Below are 20,287 nucleotides of genomic sequence, written 5' to 3'. Positions count from 1 at the left end.
TACAAAATTTATTTTGTTAAATTTAATAGAAACAAAATTTAATTTCCATTAAAAATTTAAATTTGTTTTTTTAATCATTTTAATTTTAAATTTTAAAATTGTTTAATTAATATTATTAATATTATTATATTTATATTTTAATAATAATAAAAATAAATTGTTGCTTTGAAAATATTTTGCTTTTTTCACTTCTACAAATTTGTTTGATTTTTAAAATGTACTTTGTTAAATTTAATCCAAAAAATATAATACTTTTCAATAAAAATTTAAATTTGTTTTTAAATTTTAAATTTTAAAATGTTGAAATTTTATGATATTATTATATTTATATTTTAATAATAAAAAAATTTGTTGCTATGAAGAAAAAAAAAAAAATTACTTCTACAAATTTATTTTCTTAAATTAAAAAAAATATATTTTGTTAATTTTATTGCAAATTAATTTCCAATAAAAATTTAATTTGTTTAAATTACATTTAACAAAATAAAATTAAATTACATAATTAAACCGTATTTATTTTTCCAATAATTAAAAAAAAAAAAATTAAGAATTCTAAATAAAATTAAAAAATAAAACAATTATATAAATTATTTAATTTATTAAAATTAAAAAATAAAAAATCTCATTCCCATTAATTTTTTTTTTTTTATTAAAAAACCGTCTAACTGAGCCCACTGTGTCCCACTTGGCTTCTTGGAGCAGCAGCAGCAGCAGCCTCTCCTGACCATATTGTGCCACCGGAGGCGTTTGGTCTAAGTGGGCGTGGCAGCTGGTTAGCCTTTAGCTTGACGTTATTAATATTAAGTCGCTGAAACGGGACCGGAATGGAAATGAAAAGCCAACTTTTTCCCCAGCCTATACACCTCTCTTGGGTGTGTGTGTGTGTGCCCGGTGGCAACTTTAATGGTAAGCCAGGACATCAAAGTTGCTTAGCCAGGCTCGAGGATGCTAAACAGATTTCGGGGCTCCCCTCTCCCTCTCTCTCTCTTTTTAGGATGGCCGCTCGGCCGCTTGGCAAAATGTCAAGGTGTTGATTACGCGTGTCAAAGTTCACCTTTGGTAATTGCCAACGGCCCTCGACGGCATGTCCTTAGCGCCTATATGTGTGTTGAAGTGTTTCCTATGTCCTAGTGTCCTAGTGTAGGTCCTAGTATAGGTCCTAGTGTGTGTTTCTGTGTGTGTGGTTTGTTGAGGTCAAACGATGGCAAACAATTCATGAAATGCAATATCAAAGAGCACATCTACTCAGATGGACACAGGACAAGGCAATTATTAGGACCAGGACAAATGTAAGGAATGCACAGCAAGAAAATATGATCAATTTATTAAAATAAATAAAGAAATAGAAAAAAATAACTATATAAATAAATAAGAAATGAAACCAAAAACACCCTAAAGAAATTAAAAAAAAGAGAAATGAAGCAGAATGTTGCTCTACAAGATATACCCCTTATTCTTCTCACTTATTTCTCTCAGTGTCTTGAAAATGCACTTGCAAAGCCACTCGAAACTGGGACAATGTCTTGGCCAAAAGAGCCGGGGTCTTGCGGTTCGTTGTGTGTACTTGTGTTTTATTGATTCCATTATAAATGCCACCTAATCGATATGTGGCAGCAGGCAATCGGGATTAGGCATATGGCAGCATTAAATATGCAGCAAGGAAATGCATTTGATTGAGAGACCAGTTAATGGCCATGGGTCTGGGTCTGGTTCTGAGGCCAGCACACAACTTTGGTCTGGAGTTAATGGAATGTTTAGTGAAACGCACAAATGCCCTAATTTCGAAAAGGCAGAGGGAGGGGGAGGGGAGGGTAGGGAATTAAAAATCCAAAAGCCCAAACCTTGGAATATTTTATTGTGAATTTTAATTGTATTTTTACGAGGATTTTCCTAGGATTTGTTGTAATTTTATTTGTTACAATACATTTGATTTTTAAATTAGATTTTTCTTGTGGTAAAAGGATTTCCTTTAATCCTATTTGATGATTTTTATGTCATTATTATAAGGGATTTATTTGAACTAAAGATGAAAATATTAAAAAATATGTATTTGTTTTGGTTAGAAAATTATTAAATATATTTAGCCGAATTATAAAATTATTAAATATTATTAAGTATATTAAATATATTAAAAATGTATTATGTTGAATTTTTAAAAATAAATTATTTTAATATTTTTTTAAATATTTTATTTAAATTTTTTTTTATTTTTTTTTATATATTTTTATATTTTTTTTAATATATTTTTATATATATTTTTATATATTTTTATATATTTTTATATATTTTTATATATTTTTATATATTTTTATATATTTTTATATATTTTTTATATATATTTTTTATATATTTTGAAAGTTTTTAAATATTTTTTGTATAGATTTTGTTTTATATATTTCCTTCCTTTATAAATTCTGTATAAATTACTATATCTTTCCTAGCCAGATTTTCCTATTAATCCAGGCATTGTCTAAGGCTTAATGAATCCTCGTCTTCAATACCAATTCGTATCCTTGTTATCCTTTGTAACTGGGAATAGCCAGCGTTTAGCTCCCTAACAATAACCACGCCATCTTCGTCTGCCTATTTTCACACATTTTCCCACCTGCGTTCTACGAGGAAAAACGATTTAAAATAAATAATTACATAGTTAAACCAGCTGCTGCCACGCCCACTTCCGTTTCGCAATAAAAGTTTAGCCCTTCGTCTATCGCTTGAACATAACGCGGACTCGATTTCAATCTTCTGGTTTCTGCGGGGGAGTGGCTCATGTTTATTCATGTTTATTCGCCTTCCTTTGAATACACTCAGAAAACATAAATAGGTATATATATTTAAATAGAAATTTAAAATTTTAAATGGAAATTTAAATAGAAATTTTAAATTTTAAATGGAAATTTAAATAGAAATTTTTAATTTTAAATTGTCAATGTTTTAGGTAATGTTTTTAGGTTTTAATATTTTTAGAATAATGAATTTGCATTGATAAATGTTTTAAGAAAATTTTAAATTGTATTTCCAATTTTTGTAGCCTACTTTTGGGTCCCAATTTTAGAGAATTTGAAATCTGAGATTTCTTTTTTAATATTTAAAGTAAGGCTAACTTGTTACCTAATATATTTTGTAACTTAATATTTAAACTTAAAATAAATACATTTAAAGCAAAGTTGTTTTAAAAAGGGAAAAATATGAGTTCAAAATTTAAAAAACCTTTTGAAATAATTTCTCGCAGTCCTTTGAGTAGTCGCTTTAGTGTATTGTTAACAAGGAAAATTAAAACGTAAATGTTTGAAAATTAGATTTTGGCCCCCAAAGTCGCTATTGTTTAGTTGGCTTTGGTCTGGCCTTTGGCTCCTCTCCCTCCTCATCTTTTCTCCCCCTCGCTTACTCCACCTCTTCCTGCTGCTGCTGCTCCTTTATCCTTTATCCTGCTGCCCACTTTCTTTGTGTCTGTGTGTGTGTGCTGGGTGTGTTCAGTGAGGTGTTGCCTAGTTTTCGGCTTGTTAGTTAGTTAAAAGTTTTTGCGTGCAATTAAAATGCTGCGCAAAAAGTTTCCTTCCAACATTGTTCTTAATTTTTTCCTTGGTTTTTGCAGTGTTGCCAAAGCCAAATACAAAATGAACAACTATTGTCTCAGAGCCGTGTGTGTGTGTGTGTGTGTGTGTATCTGCGTAAGTCCTGCAGTCGGCAAAGTGTGTGCAAAGTCCTGTGGCAATTGTCTGATTGTTTTCTTAGCCGCAGCAGCAGTAGCTTCGTAAGGAGCAGCATTCAATGGCAAAGAAGAAAGTTCGTTATCAGTGACATTTTGGCGTATAAATAGCAAACAGCTCGCAGTCGAAAACCCTTTCGAGTCCTTGGCACAGCGCTAACCCGCTTCGTCCTGGCCAGTTTTACACAAAGAGAAAATGTGGCAAACAAGTTTCTAATTTTTTAAAATCTTAATCTGCCTTAGGCTTTGCTAGAATAGAATATCGATAAAGGAAGTTCTATATTATGCCGAAAGTACCTTAAGATTTAATAATACAGAATTCTATATATTGAAAAATGTATCATTAATCGATAATATCGAAAAAATATCCAATAAATTGTCTCGATTTTATTTAAATATTCTTTATTTATCAGAATATATATAATTATATGTATAGAATATCGATTTTCCTCAATTTATCGATTATAATATATCAAACAAATTATTGATTTATAGCACATGTATAGTAATGTTCAAAAGTATCTTTAGATTTGATATAACGGAATTTTGAATAATATTCAAGGGAAGTTGAAAAATGTAGAATTTAAGCGATATTATCGAAAAAGTGGCCGATAAATTGTATCGATTGTATTAAAATATTTTTTATTTATCAGAATATATATGGTTATATGCATAAAATATCGATTTTCCTCAATTTATCGGTTATAATATATCAAACAAAATATCGATAAAATATTGATATATCGATTTCACCGTGCTTTTGGGAAATTACTTCTTTAAAATATATTCTTTCCCTTTAACCATTTATTTTATCTTAATTTTCACTTAATTTCCCTTCGACTTCCTTCAATTTTTATTGTATTTTTTTTTGCAGTGTAGTATTTAGTTCTCGATTCGCAGTTAGCAGTTAGCAGTTCCCAGTTGCCGTGGCGAACGTGCTGGCAATGACAATTGAAATGAATATTCTAAGCAGCTGGGCCACAAAGCTACTCAAAGACCCGGTAGATTTGGTCCACCGAATCCTGCAGCCTGAAATTCTGAAATCCTTCAGTCTCTATTTATATATATATATATATATCTATTTATTTGCCTTTCATCGATGTCTGAACAATTAGGGAATGAATGAAATGCGGCAAGAGAGGATATAAAATATATATACGAAAATTGTCAGAGCCATAAATATATTGCCCAAAAAAGACGTTGATAAATCTCTGATGATAGGCTAGGCTTTTGCTCCTTAATTTAAATCAATTCTTGAAGCTTTTTCGCTTTAAATTTGCTCGACGACTGTCATTTTCAGTTTGCTATCCGCGAAATTAAATCAATTTCTGACCGCAGAAACCGAAAAGCTGCAAAAATATATGATTCATGTGTGTGTGTGTTGAGGCCAAAAAGAACCGCAGAATATGCATTTTTATCCAGAAAAATATATATATAAAAGAACTGACAAAACTAATTGCCTTGGCAATAAAAAAAAGAGGAAAAATAAAGCGAAATTGAAAATAAAAATCTTAACAAAATAAGCTAAAAGCTGAAGAGTTGCCGAGTCGCATTAAATCATTTCCGCACTGCGAAGCAGGCAGATTCTTCTTCGTTTTTATGATGTTTCTCTATATATTTTTTGTTGTTGTATTTTCCTCTTATATTTGTTGTATTTTTTTTTCTTATAATTTTTTGTTGCACTCTTCTTTTTTGGCCTGTTCTTGCGGCAAGTTGCAAGTTGCAGGCAGTTGCAGTTTACCACTATTTATGGGCTGCTGCCGGTGGCGAAAAAGATGAAAAGTGGCAGCAGTGTCTCCCTGGTTTTTTTTTTTTTTTTTTTGAGAAAAATGTTGAAGAGTATTCTGGCATCCTGCTTATATATATATATCGTATATATATACCCGCTTCCCGCTCCCCTCTCCCGATTAGCGCATTCATGTGTGTGCATGTGTAACATATTCAGGCAATTACTGCCATTCAGCGCATTTCAATTCAACTTCAAAACTGTGCCACCCTCTCAGTCCTCCGCCTTGCTGGCTTTTCCGCCACAAAAGTAGCAGCAAAAAAAAAAAAAAAAAACAACAGAACAAAAAAAAAAAGCTTTTAAACTTCACTCAAGATTTTTGCCGTTCACGGCTCTCGGGCTCGCAAATTTTTTGACTGTTGCTGCTGCTCACTTAGTTTTTCATTTTTTTTGCCAGCAGTCTGACAGGATTTTTGTTGGCACCCTGGTTAAGGATATGCGATTTTTAAATATTAAGTTAAAAAAAAATTAAAATTTTTAAAGATAAAACATTAAGGAAAGTTTCTAATTTCAAGGGAATAACTTATTAAATATTTTTTATGTCAATTTACAGAGTAAAATAATTAAATATATTTAATGTCTTAACATTAAAAATATAAATATAAAAAATAATAAATAAAATATATATATTTTTTGTTTTAATTTTATTTTGTATATAAGTAAAGAATGTTGCCAATAAAATTTTCTGAAATATTTATCTAAAAAAAAAAAATAATAAATATATTTTTTATATACAAATTTTATTAAAATATTTCAGAAAATTTTATTAAAATATTTCAGAAAATTGATGAATTTGAAGAAGATTTCAACCTTTTCTAAACATTAAATAAAATAAGTAAAAATTTAGAAAAATACAAAATGTAATAAAATAATTATTGATTTCAACACTTTAGTAATTTAATTAAAGTTCCATTTTAAATTGAAATAAATTGTTGAAAATTTTCCCCCTATTTTCTACCACCGTTCCTTGGCATTCTCATAATTTTTGGGCTTGCATGCTGACTGCCTGACGCATCTTCTTCTAGGATGCTTACACTATATATCCTGCTGATGCTGTTGCTACTGCTACTGCTGTCTTTATCTACGACTGCCACTTTATATATGTGATGTGGGCTTACACCCGAGGGTAAATAAATAGTTACAGTTTACAGCTTAAGTTGAGTTTGAAGGGATTTCCAATTAAATTTTCAAGAGATTTAATAATAAATTTTAATAATAATAAATTAAAAATTAAGTAAATTTTGGGTCAGTTTTTTGCCAGTTTCTTTTTGAAGCCTTAATATATATTCTTAAAAAAATAGTTTACTTATTAACATTAATTTAATTCATTTAATAAGATTAATTAATAATTTAATAACATTTAAATATAAATAAGAGAATAATTTGTAAAAAAGGCAAAATATCATGGATTTTATGTAAGAATTATTTGCTTATTTTTCTTATTTCTTTGGGAGAATTATAATTAATAATTTAAATATTTAAATAACTAATTTTACTTCTCAAAATTAAATAATATATATATTTATTTCGAATTCTTAACTAATAGCTATTATTCTGGTTACAGCTGTTTTGTCCTGCCGCTGGCTCTTTATCATTTTCTTTCTCACTTGATTTTGCTGCTGCTGCTGTTGTTGGGCTCTTACTTTGTTGTCGTTTTTACAAGTCTGTCAAAATGTAGTTCATATATCCGCACACACACATACACTTATATTATATATGTACATATATACATATATATATATATATTCGGCGAAAATTCATTTTGCAGTTGACATAACTTTGTCAGCCCCAATTTATCAACAACAATTAGTAGAGCAGAGCGGACCCCACTGACTTGACTTGAGTTGACTTGACGAACGGGTGTGTGTATCCTGGGTGTGTGTTATGTTGTGTTGTGCCATGTGTATATGTGTGTGTGTGTGTGTGTGGCATGGCAAGTATGTGACAAGTATTTTGAACAAAAACTTTGTCTGCCAAACAGACTCCACTTGGCTTTTCTTCGGCCCCGAGAATGAGACCGGAGCGAACTTTGCGTAGACGTAAGCGTAAGCGTAATATTATAATGCCAAAATAATGTGCATTTGGAAAATTGCTGTCACAGCAGCAGCAGCAACAGCAACAGCAACAGCAACAGCAGCAACACATCAATTGTCAAGTTGTCAGCTCGGGGAGCCGGCTTATTAAACTACAAAACTCACCTGTACTCGTGCGACATGAAGAAAGTTCCTCGAATCAGGCAACCATTTGGATTCTTTCGCTTGCCATTGAAAATCTTTTGGTAATGATCGTAGTTATTCAAGTTGACAGCCCCATCGAAGGTCAGCATAATGATTTGGGGAACCTGCAAAACGAAAAAAAATGTAATTGATTAATCTAAAAAGATTATAACAAGTTGGATTTTCTTTAGCATAGTTGTTTTTTTCATTTCTCAGCTTTAATTTTTGACACGAGTTGATTATGGGTCCTGCCAACCTAAGAAAATATGTCAGAAAATAGCCATATACTGATACTATATTAATATTTGATGATAAAGCCTATTAATACATTCATAAATATGTACGATATATGTGCAATAAATCGATATTCTGGACGATACATATCGGACTGTGCCAGAAAAATGCTTAAACTTGGTTTAAGCCATCATAATTTTCAAGAAATTTACAAATGTTTACTGAATATTGTTTTAAAATTTAAACTATGAAAATTAATTAAATAATACAAAAATTTAAAAAAAACCCAAAAAATATTAAAATTAGAATAATCGAAAAAATATTAAATTTTTTTAGGAAAATATAAATTTTATAATAATCAGGAAAAATCAGTATTTTTAATCGATATTTTTTCGATAATTTTAATTTATTAATTTAATTTAATTTTTTTTAATTATAAAAAAAATATTGAATTGAATCCAGAAAAGTTTTCTTAAAATCGATATTTTTACCTAAAATTCGATATTTTCGATAATTCTAATTTTAATAAATGAAACTTTAAGTCAATTTTGGTATGATTTTGAGTGTCTTATTCTTATAAATTTTTATCGATATATACACCCCGATATAATATTCTCGATATACATCAATGCTGAACAAGTATATATACTCCCTTTGAGCTCAAAACAGCCTTTTTGCATGCACTAAATTATAATATGAAAGCTAGTAACTGTGATAAAAATAAATACAAGTATTAGGCACTTGCTATGACACGAGGTGTAAGAGGTGTGCAAGGTCTGCGTGTGTTGGTGTGTGTGTTTGTGATGGGTGTTTTTGTGCCCAATTAGAGGATTGCCGACCTCAAAATCAGCCGGGCATACCGATGGCATTGGCAGCCGCAAAAGCAGCGCACGCTGACGGCATTTCCTAATTGAAGGTTTTGCATTTTGCGTTTGTTTTTCCTGTTTGCATTGCGCCTGGCTGCATTGTGGGGGGGGGGAAAAGTCCTCACCTCACACGCCACCCCTCACCCCCCAGTCAGGCCACCACTCTCGGCTTTGGGAAAACTTGCAACTTGAGCATTAAACATAATTAGTGGGCATGTGGGGAGCAAACTAGCAGCGGCAACCAATTCACGAAAACCAAATTAATTTCAAATAAGCCCCCCCCACTATCAATAACACCCGAAAAGCAGCAGCAGCAGCAGCATTGCGAATTCCATTACAAAATTGCCACCCAAAAATATGGGAATCAACCGAAAAAGCAAAGCAAACCCCAAACCCCAAACCCAACCAAACCCAAGGCAAAACCCCTGCCAGTTTCGAGCTGCAACACTTTAAGTGCAATTTCTATAATCAAAGACCGCACGGAACACCAAGCCAGCGAAAAAGTAATAATAATGCCAAAGAAATGACGAGGCGAAATACAAAAACAGCGCGAAAATTGTTGTGGAAATAAAGGAGAACTTGGGGATGCTCTGATGCTAGGGAAATATTTATAATAATAAATTATAGAATAAATATATAATGAAATCAGGCAATTTATTTAATTTTTTAAATGATTTTAAAATATATTTTGGCTTAAAAATTATATCTCGATAATGATTTACTGTTATTAAACTTAAAAAAATTATTAAAACATATAGAATTAGGTAAAAATTTATATAAAAAGGTTAAGATTTTTTTAGGAACTATGGTAGAATTTTAATTAATTTTTATTTGTATACTTAATATATATTTTACAAAAAATTATGTATCAGTGTGACCAGATCTTACATTAAAAAAAGAAAGTTATAGTCGAAGCTATACAATTTATAAAAAATTCATATACAAAAGTTAAGATTCTTTTAGTAACTATAACTGAATTATTATTATTATTATTATTTAATATATATTTTATAAATTATCAATAGTGTGACCATATCTTACACCTAACTCAAAAATTTAAGTTAAAAATGTTAAACTTTGCCACAAAATCAGACGACTTTATCCGTTGTAAAAATTTTTGGGATTAAGGTATATTGAATTTTGGCCCTAAGAACCCTTAGAACCTTGAGGATATATAAAAAAGAAATAATAAAAACGAAGGAAGGATTGGGAAAAATCCGGAAATGCATTCTGCAAAAGATCTCGTCATAAAGGCGAACGGCACGACGGCCAGAAACGCACTTAACGCTTTCATTGTAAGGACACATAAAAAGGATTATTGTACAAATTCAATATTAATGTGGTCGCTGGATCGGCGATGACGATTGCAAATTGCAAATGCAACGAGGATAGTGATAGTGAGGATAAGGATGAGGATGGGGATGGAGATGCTGGGCACCTAACCGAATTGAGCTGGCAAAATTATGCAGGGGCGTGAATCGAATCTCTTGGCGGTCAGTTTAAGTGCGGAGCTTAGGATGACAAGGCGGCATTGAATCGAAATTGAAATTTGCGCTTGGATTCGACAGGAGTTTTCAGGCTTTTCATATTCTTTTTTTTTTATTATTTTCCTGCACTTTTCCGGACTTTATTGAACGGCATATTTCAAAAGGCGCGTTTCCGCAAAAATGGGTGCAAATCAACTGCAAGAGAGAAAAAAAAAGAGTGTAAAAAGAACTTTGGGCCCCTTTCTCCTCCGCTGAATTATGAAGTAAAAATATTATTGCAAATATATAATGAATGTGCGGGAGAAGAAGATGCTGGGGGAAAATGGAGCTAAGGCAAATCATAAATTTCTAGCTTGGACCAAGTTTCTTCTCAAAAGGGAGATGAAAATAATGGGGAATTGGAAAAAGTGTAAGGCATTGTGAACTTTATGCTTTTGCCATATTGCTGAATCGTCGATTACCTATCGCACTTCAATGGCAAATTGCTTGTCAAGAAAAAGAGGTCAAGAAAAGGCTATCCTAAAAAAAAAAAATAAAAATAAAATAATAAAAAAAATATTAGTAGTAAATATGAATATAAAATGGATTATTTAATTAAACTTTGGTTACAGGAAATATAGTGCTGCCAACTTGAGTATATTGATCGGAAAAGCCGATAAATAAATCGATATGTTAAAGCATACATATCGAACATAAATATCTATTTGTTTCTGTATCTGTAACTGTATTCTATTTGATATATTTTGGACGGAGCCAAAGGGAACCCTAAATTAAAAATATTATATATTAAAAAAAAAAAAAATTATAATAATAAAATGAATAAAACAGTAAAATAAATGTTATTTTTTTTTTTCATTAAAATCGATACTTTTTAGCAAAAAAATTTTTTTAATAATAATAAAATAAGTAAAAAACTCAAATAAATGTACTATTTTTATTTTATTAATATCGATATTTTTCGATAGCTTTAATTTCGATAAATTAAAATTTAAGTAGATTTCGATATGATATTTGAAGCATTATTCCTATTGCTATATATTTTTATAGGGGGATATATATATATATTAATACATATTCATCAAGAAAATTATATAGGATATATATTGATAAAAAATTCTATCAAAACTCATATTTCTTATCGATATATATCCCTCAAAATAATTTCCTCCCCCCATAAACCTCCCTATATTCCCCCTTTTAAATGCCTGATTAAAGCAGCCACACGAGTTTAATAGAATATATCCTAAAATTTAGAAAGGACAAATTTATACAGAGACACACACATACACATGAGGATGGCAAATAGAGGATGAAAAGTGCTAGAATATTTCCCCGGCGCCAGCGACCCTTTTGGATGGCCTCCCCCCTTTGCTTTTGCTGCTGCTGCTGCTTCTGTGTGCGTTGATAATTTTTGCCTAATGCGACTCAAGTTTGCACTTTAGTCTTTCAGCAAATATGGCAGCCCCTGAGGCAAGGATGCAGGCGGGAAAACTGGGAGGGGGGAGGGAGGAGGAGTAGGAGGCTGAGACTGAGACTGAAGCGGAAGGAGGCCACAAGTTTCCTTCGTCGCTCTGCTCTGCTCTGGCAAATTTGCATAGCTCAGTTGCTCAATCGCAGCGACAATTGAGCGGCTCATTGTTTGCACCACCACCACCCCCCATGTTTGGCCCCAGCCATTTTCCATTTCCCATCACAAATTTTTCCCCTGCCGCAGTTTTTCCCCATTTTCCCCATTTGCTGCCACTCGCCACTCACCACTTATCCCAGCCAAAGTTTTTGTTGACACTGTGTGCCATCTTTTCATTTCATTTTCGCAAATCAAACTCGATTCGCATTCAAATTGAGCAAAAGCGGTGTTTTTTTATTTGTTTGCAACGCATCTTTTCTCATTTTCCTATTTTCCAAATATATATATCTATTTTTTTTTGCTTTGATTTATGGCCAAGAAAAATTTAAAGAGTTTTGGGCAATAATAATTATGGTTATAAGTGAGTTAAAAAATTGTTTATTAAATAGATTTCAAGGGTGGAGTAAAATCATTTATTAAATTTATTCAAATTAAATGCCTTTAAAAAGTAATTTTGTTTTTACTGGTTAATAAACATTAAATTTTGTGAATTAAAATTTATTATTAATTGCTGAGTTATGAAAGATTTTAATAATTCAATATTTTTATTGTATTAAATCAAAATTTGAATCAAAAATTAATTTTGTTTAGGGTGTTTATTGTTTATTTCTTTATTTTTTAGTTTCTTTATATCTATGTATATATTTGTTATTTATTTATTTTAATTTTTATTGTATTTATTTATTTTAATTTTAATTTTTATTTATTTATTTTAATTTTAATTTTATTTATTTATTTTATTTCTTAATTTTATTTCTTTATTTTATTTATTTATTTTTTTCCCTAATTTTATTTCTTAATTTTATTTATTTATTTTATTTCTTAATTGTATTTATTTATTTTATATATATTTTTAAGCTTTTTTTATTTATTTTAAAATTTCAAAGAAATCAAAACCCAGAACCGACCCCATACTAACTCCCGATAAGATAAGGCAAATAAACTTACTCAATTAGTTGGAACAAAAATTCCCAAGATATTTTTTTAATATACTGTGTCACCGTCCAATTAATGAGGCACTTGTAGATACCACAACTATCCAGTATAGAGTTTCGTAATAAAAAAGCATGACTGAATTGCCCAACGAAATCAGTTTGAGCCAAATTGCTGTTGCAATAACACATTGTCTCTTCGACGACATCAAAAAATTTCGTTAAAAAAACATCCCAGAAATGAGATACTTTACACTTCTGGCGGCAGCCCTTGTGGTCTTGGCCTGTGCCTTGCCCAGAACCTATGCTGGCAATGATTACCTCTGGGGCGAGATCGGGGCCAATGACTACAAGTTGGAAAAAACAACGGTTTCGAAGGCCTTTTTCGTGGGTCTGGTGCAGACCAAGAAGTACACCTTCAAGCAGTCGGTAAATAAACCATAAAAATTAGCTAAAAGAAAACATAAATTAATACAAATCTAATGCAAAAATGCGTTCTTAAGGACAATTTAAATGCCTTGACCATAACGGCCATCAAAGTCACGGACAAAAAGAAGCGCAATGGTGCCACGGCGGAGCTAATCAGCGGCGGTCCGGGCTCAAAGGGAGCCACTATTAAGTTTACATCGGTGCGTGGCGGTGGCATCAAAGATGTTGTCGAGATATGGGGCCGCTAATCAAGTGAAAAACATATACTTTCACTTTCCCTTTCCCCCTAAAATCGAAAAAGATAAAAAAAAAACAAAGAAAAGGTCTAGCTGGAAGTGTATACATACATTATTTTTTTTCCAACAAAAATGTAAAACTTGGCTGGCCAAGAAAAATAAACACAGGCTTTAAATGAAGTTTTTTTTTTTTTTTATTTTTAAAATATATTTTTAGAAAACTTTTCAGGAGAAATATAGAGAAAAAATTATTTTTTTAATATTTTTTAATAGAGTTTATAAAAAGAATATTTTCCTGGGAGTGTTATTTAAAAAAAAAATATTAGCTTTTTAATTTATTAGGAAAAGTACTACAAAAGTATATGTTTTTAAAAAAATATATAAGAAAACTCCCAGAAAATTATTCTTTTTAGAAACTCGATTGAAAAAATATTTGTATATATTTAGATACCCAAAAAGGGCTAGCACAATTCTGAAAAAAATATTTTTTAACATTTTCTGGGCTTAAAGAAAAAAAATTAGAATTGTTTTTAAATAAAAATATTAAAAAAAATGCAAATAATATTTTTGTAAATTTTCTGAGACTAAAATAAATAAAATATTTTTAAAATTAAAAAAAAAAAATAATTAAATAAACAAAATAATTAAAAAAAAAAATAATTAAAAAAAAAATAATAATAATTTAAAAAAATATAAATTAAAATAATAGAAAATATAGAAAGAAAAACTTCAGAAAAACATTATAGGATATTTTCTTGCCCTAAAAAAATAGAAAGCCAGCTTGAAGAATATTTAAAAATATTTGTGTACAAAAAAATTAAAAACGAAACCAGCAAATAATATTTAAATTAAAAGATAGAATGCTTAAAAAATATTTTAAAATATTTCTAAACCAAAAAAATAGGAGCCAAACTGCAAGGAAAATATGCTTGTACATTTTCTGGGTCTCAAATAGATAGAAAATCTGCCGGGTGTTTAATTAAAAATGTTTCTATACACAAATATTACAAAAAAGAAAATTGCAAATAATATATTTTAGAAGAAAAACTTCAAGAAAACATTCTTGAACATTTTGGTTTAAATATTCTTGAATATTTGCCCGGAAACCCTGCCATAAGAGTATTTAAACCTCGGCTCCAAGTAGTCTTTTGTAATTCTGTAATATATGCTGTGACATTTAGGGCTTCTTCGTGGGCAAGATACAAGAGACACTATAAGAATATATGCGGCAGCTTGTCTGAGATACATCAAGATGCTTGTGCAGGTGTTATTATCGAAGTAGGTCAGCCCAAAAAACAGCTTGGAGGTTGCAACCAAATACCCAATACTCGATATGCAACTTCTCCGGGCGTTCCCTATAAAAACGAAAGCTGATTTTGTCATAACCAACAGTCAAACTTCATCGATCAACCTTAGAAGATGTATCTGCCCTGTGTGTTTCTCCTGATCCTGGCCACCGTGGCCACCAATATCTACCAGATCGAGGCTCTGGGCGGCAGCCAGGATGGCAATAACTATACGTGGGGCACCAAGGCCACCACCGATACACTGATTGCCAAGGAAGTGGTCTCCGCCAACAAGCTGTTGCTGCAGACCAACACCCAGACCTATACGCTCACCCAGGCGGGCACGGCCAAGACTATATCGTATATAGCCATAACGGATCTGAAGCGTAAGAGGGGAGCCACAGCATCTATAACATCTGGTGGTGTTGGCGACACAACGGTCACCATTAAGTTTACATCGGCCCGAGGAGCTCCCATTAAGTCGCAGGTGGAAATATGGGGTGCCTAAGGGTTTGCTCCATATATCCATATATTTATTATTTTATTTATTTAGATGCACCTCTAAGGAGAGCCTTTTTTTTTTTTGTCTTTCGCACATTAAAACATTTTTTTTTTTTAAATATGATAAATAAATAAAATAAGATTTTAAAATGGATTTTTTTTTTTACGAAAAGAGGAGGGAAAATATTTTATTTAATTAAATATAAAGGAAAAAAGTTTGAAAATGTTTCTGAAAAATAAGAAAAGCTATAGCTATAGCTTTGATTTTTCAGAATTTGTGGAAATGTTTCACAAAAACATTGTTTTTTAAATAAAGTAAACTAAAAAAAAGATTTAAAGATATTATTAATTTTTTTTATATTATAAATAAATAAATAAAATTTAAATATGAATTATTTTCTTTATATTATATTTTTGTAAAAAAATAAAAAAAATATATATATATAATTTTCTTAACAAAAGAATTACCGAAAATTAAATTAAATTTCTAAATGAATTAATTAAATTAAATATTAAATAAAAAAAGAAAAAAGGTTACAAAAATTCGATGAAAAAAATATAAAATCAAGGGTATCTAAGGGGTATATAAATCCCTAGAGAAGCTGACAAGCCACAGGCACACGCGGCGTATGCGTGTTTTGTGATGCCAAATCAAAAGAACTTTTTGGCATGCACAAATTAACCGCTTGTTTGCGGTTAATTGAGATGATATTAATTATAATTATGCCCGCGTCTCGCACAGACACACACACACACACACAGAGAAAAACAGGATACAGACACACGCACATTCTACACCCCCACCCCCCCATAGATAAAGATTCAGTTAGCAAATGGAATTATTTTTGGGGAACGGGGGAGCTCGCATTCGCTGCGAACACATGTAAGCGCTAATAACACTTAAATAAGCACCGCCAAAGCCCACACATATACACAACACACACACACATACACCAGCAGTGTTGGCATTTTGAAAAGTTTTTTGTCGCTAGTTTATAGCTAAAAGAAATATTAAATTAGTTTTTCATTAAAGATTAATTAAGCTTATATATAATAAATAGGGATATATCGAAATTAAATCGGTTTTTGATGCCAAAACTGTTATATAAAACGAAATTTTAATTATTATTTTAATTATTCATATTCTCTTAGTATTATAAATGTTTTTAATACGTTTTATAGATAGTTTTTAAGGATATTACTTTTTAAAATTAATGTAGCCCAGAAAGCATTAAATATCGATATATTGATACTAAATCGATATAAAAATCGATATTGTAGTATGGCAATAAGTCCATGTTCTCATTGATATATGTATATATTTAATTATAATTACTTTTAAAAATGTTTTAACTATAATCATTAAAACAACAAAGAAAATATTTCCAATTTGTGTTATTTATTTCCGAAAATATCGATATATCGATATCTTGAAGATATATAAATAAATAATATAAGTAATATTTTTTTAATATTTAAAATTTTAATAAATTAAACTGAAATATTTTAGAAAGGGATGACAATATTTTTAACTATATCAGACATTTTTCCTCGATTCTATATATATATATTTTTTTGTTACTTAATTTTAATTTGAAATTAATATTTCGTAACTGAAATCATTTCAAAATTTAGGCAGCAATGCCACACATACTTGTACAAATATACATACTCATAACACACACAAGGCAGACAAACACACACACACACACACATAAACATAGAGGAAATGGCGAGGACAAACATACATTTCAATTTCGAAATTAAGTGGCTCACTTGTCTTGTTTGTATTGGAATTCGTGTGTATTTGGCAGTGTGTGTGTATGTGTAAGGGTGTGCGTGTTTATGGCTGTGCCTGTGCCTCTGTGTGTGTGTTGATGCATCTGCTTGATTGTGTGTAGATTTGTTTGTTTGTTTGTCTCTGCGATTTGCGTATATTCTATGTATGTCACACACGTTTTGCATTTAACTTGTGTTTGTTTTGTGCTCTTTTTTTTCCTTTTTTTTTTGGCTAAGTATGAGCCCAAAAAGGATATAGATGGGGAATGAAATAGGTTAATATATGGGAATAAAAAAATAATAGATTTTATAAAGAAAAAAATTAAATAAAATTGTAAAAAAAAAAACTACAGATAAAGCATAAGAAAAGCCTAAAGAAAAACTAAGTAAAGTATTTTTTATTTATTTGTTTTTAAATTAAGCCCTTTACTTTAATATTAGTTTTGTATTTTTTATATATTTTTATATTTAAATTTATATTTTTATATATATTTTTTACATTTAGATTTATATTGAAATTTTTATATTGATATTTTTATATTTATTTTAATATTTATTTTAATATATTTATATATTTCTAGATAAAGATTAAGCAAAAATAATATTTTTTAAGACCTACAAGATCTTTTTAATTTTTTTAAATAAAAAAAGCTTTTATAAACCTTGAAAATTTATTTAAAAGGGTCTTGTTAGTGTTTGGTTTAGTTAGGATTTATTTTTATTATTTTTTTTTAGTTTAGGATTTATTTTTATAATTATTTTTTTAGTTTAGGATTTATTTTTAATATTTATTTTTAGTTTAAGATGTATTTTTATTTTATTTTTATTTTTTTTTTAGTTTAGAATTTATTTCTATTATTTTTTTCTTCTTGTATTTTTTTGTTTACAGTGTGTGTCCTTTTATTATTATTATTTTTCTTATTATTATTATAATTATGCAAGCGTAACCACAACTTATGTACATGACCAACTGTCTGTCAATTTGCCGGAGGAAAAATCGGGTCACGAGTCAAAGGCCAAGCCAGGAGGGGCAGGAGGGGTATATATATATATATATGCCCAATATTAATATACATATATTAACCAACTTTTCCATTTTAAAGTGGAAAGTGGAAAGTGGCCAAGGAAAATATTTAAAAAATCGTTTTAACGCATTCACACAATGGAAATAATAAATGATATGTAAATATAAATAAAATATATAAATTAATTATAATTAAATATAAAAAAAACTCAAAAAAATACTTTAAAGCCTTGGGGAAAATAATAAAATATTTGCTAAATTTATAGAAAATTTATTTAAGAATAAAATTATTAATTAAAGTTAGAAAATAAATCTTTGAAAATGTACAGTAGAAAGCTCTCTTGATAAAAAGGCCACAGAAGTCCTTAGAGTTTAGGTGTTTTTTTTTTCTATCCATTTTCGTGAAAGCAGTTTTCCGGGGTTTTCTTCCCCCCCTTGACTGTACTGTATTGGCCATGGCTATTTACACCATGCAGCGCATAAGTCTTGGCCAAATAAACAAAGCGTAGTTATTAAACAGGATATTCGAATCAACAGGAACACCAGCCGCAGTAGCAGCAGCAGCAACAGTAGCAACAGTAGCAACAACAATAAGGACGAAGGACAACGAACAACGAACAACAGATGGCAAAAAGTACAAGAGCACAATTTCCTTATGCAAAGCGACGATAAGAGCCAAACCGAATGCAAATACATAGATTTATAGCCACAGAACACGATGGGCAAGAGAGAGAGAGTTTTCCGGACAATACAGTATATCCAAAGGAAAATATGTGCTCTACTCTCTCTCGATATATATATATATGTATATAGATATATATATATAGATATATCCCAAGCCCGATCCACAGCTGCCATAGCCCCAGTTCTGTGTCGTAAAAATAAAAGCTGTCAATGCACTTGAAATTTATCGCCCTGCAAATTAACACTTAAATGCAAATGGCAAAAAATGGAGACCAACAAGTAGTAACAGGAGAAACTAACTCGACAGGAAAAGTACCCTAGAAAAAATAAAAAAAAATTTATAAAGAAAATTGGGCCAAGAAAATGTTTACTAAATTAATTTTAACAACTTTAAGCAGCTAAAAGTAGGTCTCAAAATAATTATAAAATAATGTATATAGTATATACCCCTCTTATACCCTAGGAAAAAGGTACCCTCTCTCTCTCTCAAGTGGATAGTTACTTACCTTTTCGGCCTCCAGTTCCCCGGGTATCTGTGTGCCGTCCTTGGAGCAGAAGCAATAGGGCAAAGCACAGCTCTCCGTGTTACACCTTTGGGCGGTATCGGCAGGTGCTTCTGTGGCCGGGGCAGGCGCTAAAAAATAATACAAAAAATATATATAAGAAAACGGAAACAAGTTGGGAAATTATTTAAAATCTATTTCGTTATGCGAGATCCAATCCGTTTTGGGGAAGCCAAGTAACAATGCCAGGCAAATATCAAAAAGGAGGAGGAGCAGGTAAAGCAGGAGCAATGCCAATTCCAGGAACAAGTTAAAAGAAAGTTAACAACAAAAGGGGTAAAGGGGGGCGGGGTGTGGAAGAAGGGTGCAAAAGGGGGGCGATACAACAGGGAAAAACTCCGGAGGGGGAGGGGCTTGGCAGGTAAATAACCTTAAGCCAAAACCCGAGAACTCGCTTTCTCTCGGTCAAAAGCTATTTGCATATGTGGGCGTGGCCACAGAAAGTCACTTGGAAAAACAAAAAATACAAAAAATATATATTTAAGCTTTTATACATATACAAAATTATAATAATTTTATATTTATATATTTAAATGTATTTAAAAAATATTTTAAATATTAAATGTAATTAAATGTATTTTATAAATATTTTAAATATTTTATTAAATACATTTACAGATTTACTTGACTTAAATTTTTTTTTTAATTAAGTAAAGTGAAGAGATCTTTAAAAAAAAATTTAAAAATATTTATTAACTTAAATTTTAATATTATATATATATATATTTTCAAATTTTATTAAAATAAATATTTTTTTATTAATTTTTTAATTTTATAAAAATATTTATATTTTTCTTTTAATTATATTAAAATTTTTATATTATTTTTTTTTGTTTTATAAAAAATATATCTATTTTTAAATTTTATAAAAATAATATAAAAAATAATACATTTTAAAAATTCATATATATTTAAAAAAAAATTTTCA

General features: G+C 30.1%; 3 protein-coding genes across 3 annotated transcripts in view; 2 read left to right on the top strand and 1 right to left on the bottom strand.

The window, feature by feature from the left end:
• Cda4 (chitin deacetylase Cda4) overlaps positions 1-20,287 on the bottom strand; it is a 53,776-nt gene that overhangs the window by 16,967 nt on the left and 16,522 nt on the right. The window contains exons 4-5 of the mRNA XM_017174375.3: positions 19,303-19,430; positions 7,694-7,836 (exon numbers count right to left, since the gene is read on the bottom strand). Of these exons, the coding sequence (XP_017029864.1) occupies positions 7,694-7,836; positions 19,303-19,430 (271 nt within the window). The remainder of the gene's footprint in view (positions 1-7,693; positions 7,837-19,302; positions 19,431-20,287) is intronic.
• On the top strand, positions 13,024-13,702 carry LOC108079866 (uncharacterized). Its single transcript, XM_017174378.3, has 2 exons — positions 13,024-13,286; positions 13,361-13,702. The coding sequence occupies exons 1-2, from the start codon at positions 13,098-13,100 to the stop codon at positions 13,532-13,534; spliced, it is 363 nt and encodes a 120-aa protein (XP_017029867.1). The 5' UTR covers positions 13,024-13,097; the 3' UTR covers positions 13,535-13,702.
• LOC108079865 (uncharacterized) lies at positions 14,194-15,394 on the top strand. Its single transcript, XM_017174377.3, has one exon. It carries the CDS (start codon positions 14,942-14,944, stop codon positions 15,314-15,316), a length of 375 nt encoding a protein of 124 aa, XP_017029866.1. The 5' UTR covers positions 14,194-14,941; the 3' UTR covers positions 15,317-15,394.

This window comes from Drosophila kikkawai, chromosome X, assembly GCF_030179895.1.
Source record: "Drosophila kikkawai strain 14028-0561.14 chromosome X, DkikHiC1v2, whole genome shotgun sequence".
Classification (NCBI taxonomy): Eukaryota; Metazoa; Arthropoda; class Insecta; order Diptera; family Drosophilidae; genus Drosophila; species Drosophila kikkawai.
Note: the sequence above shows the minus strand (reverse complement) of the source record. Positions and strands in the feature narration are given on the sequence as shown.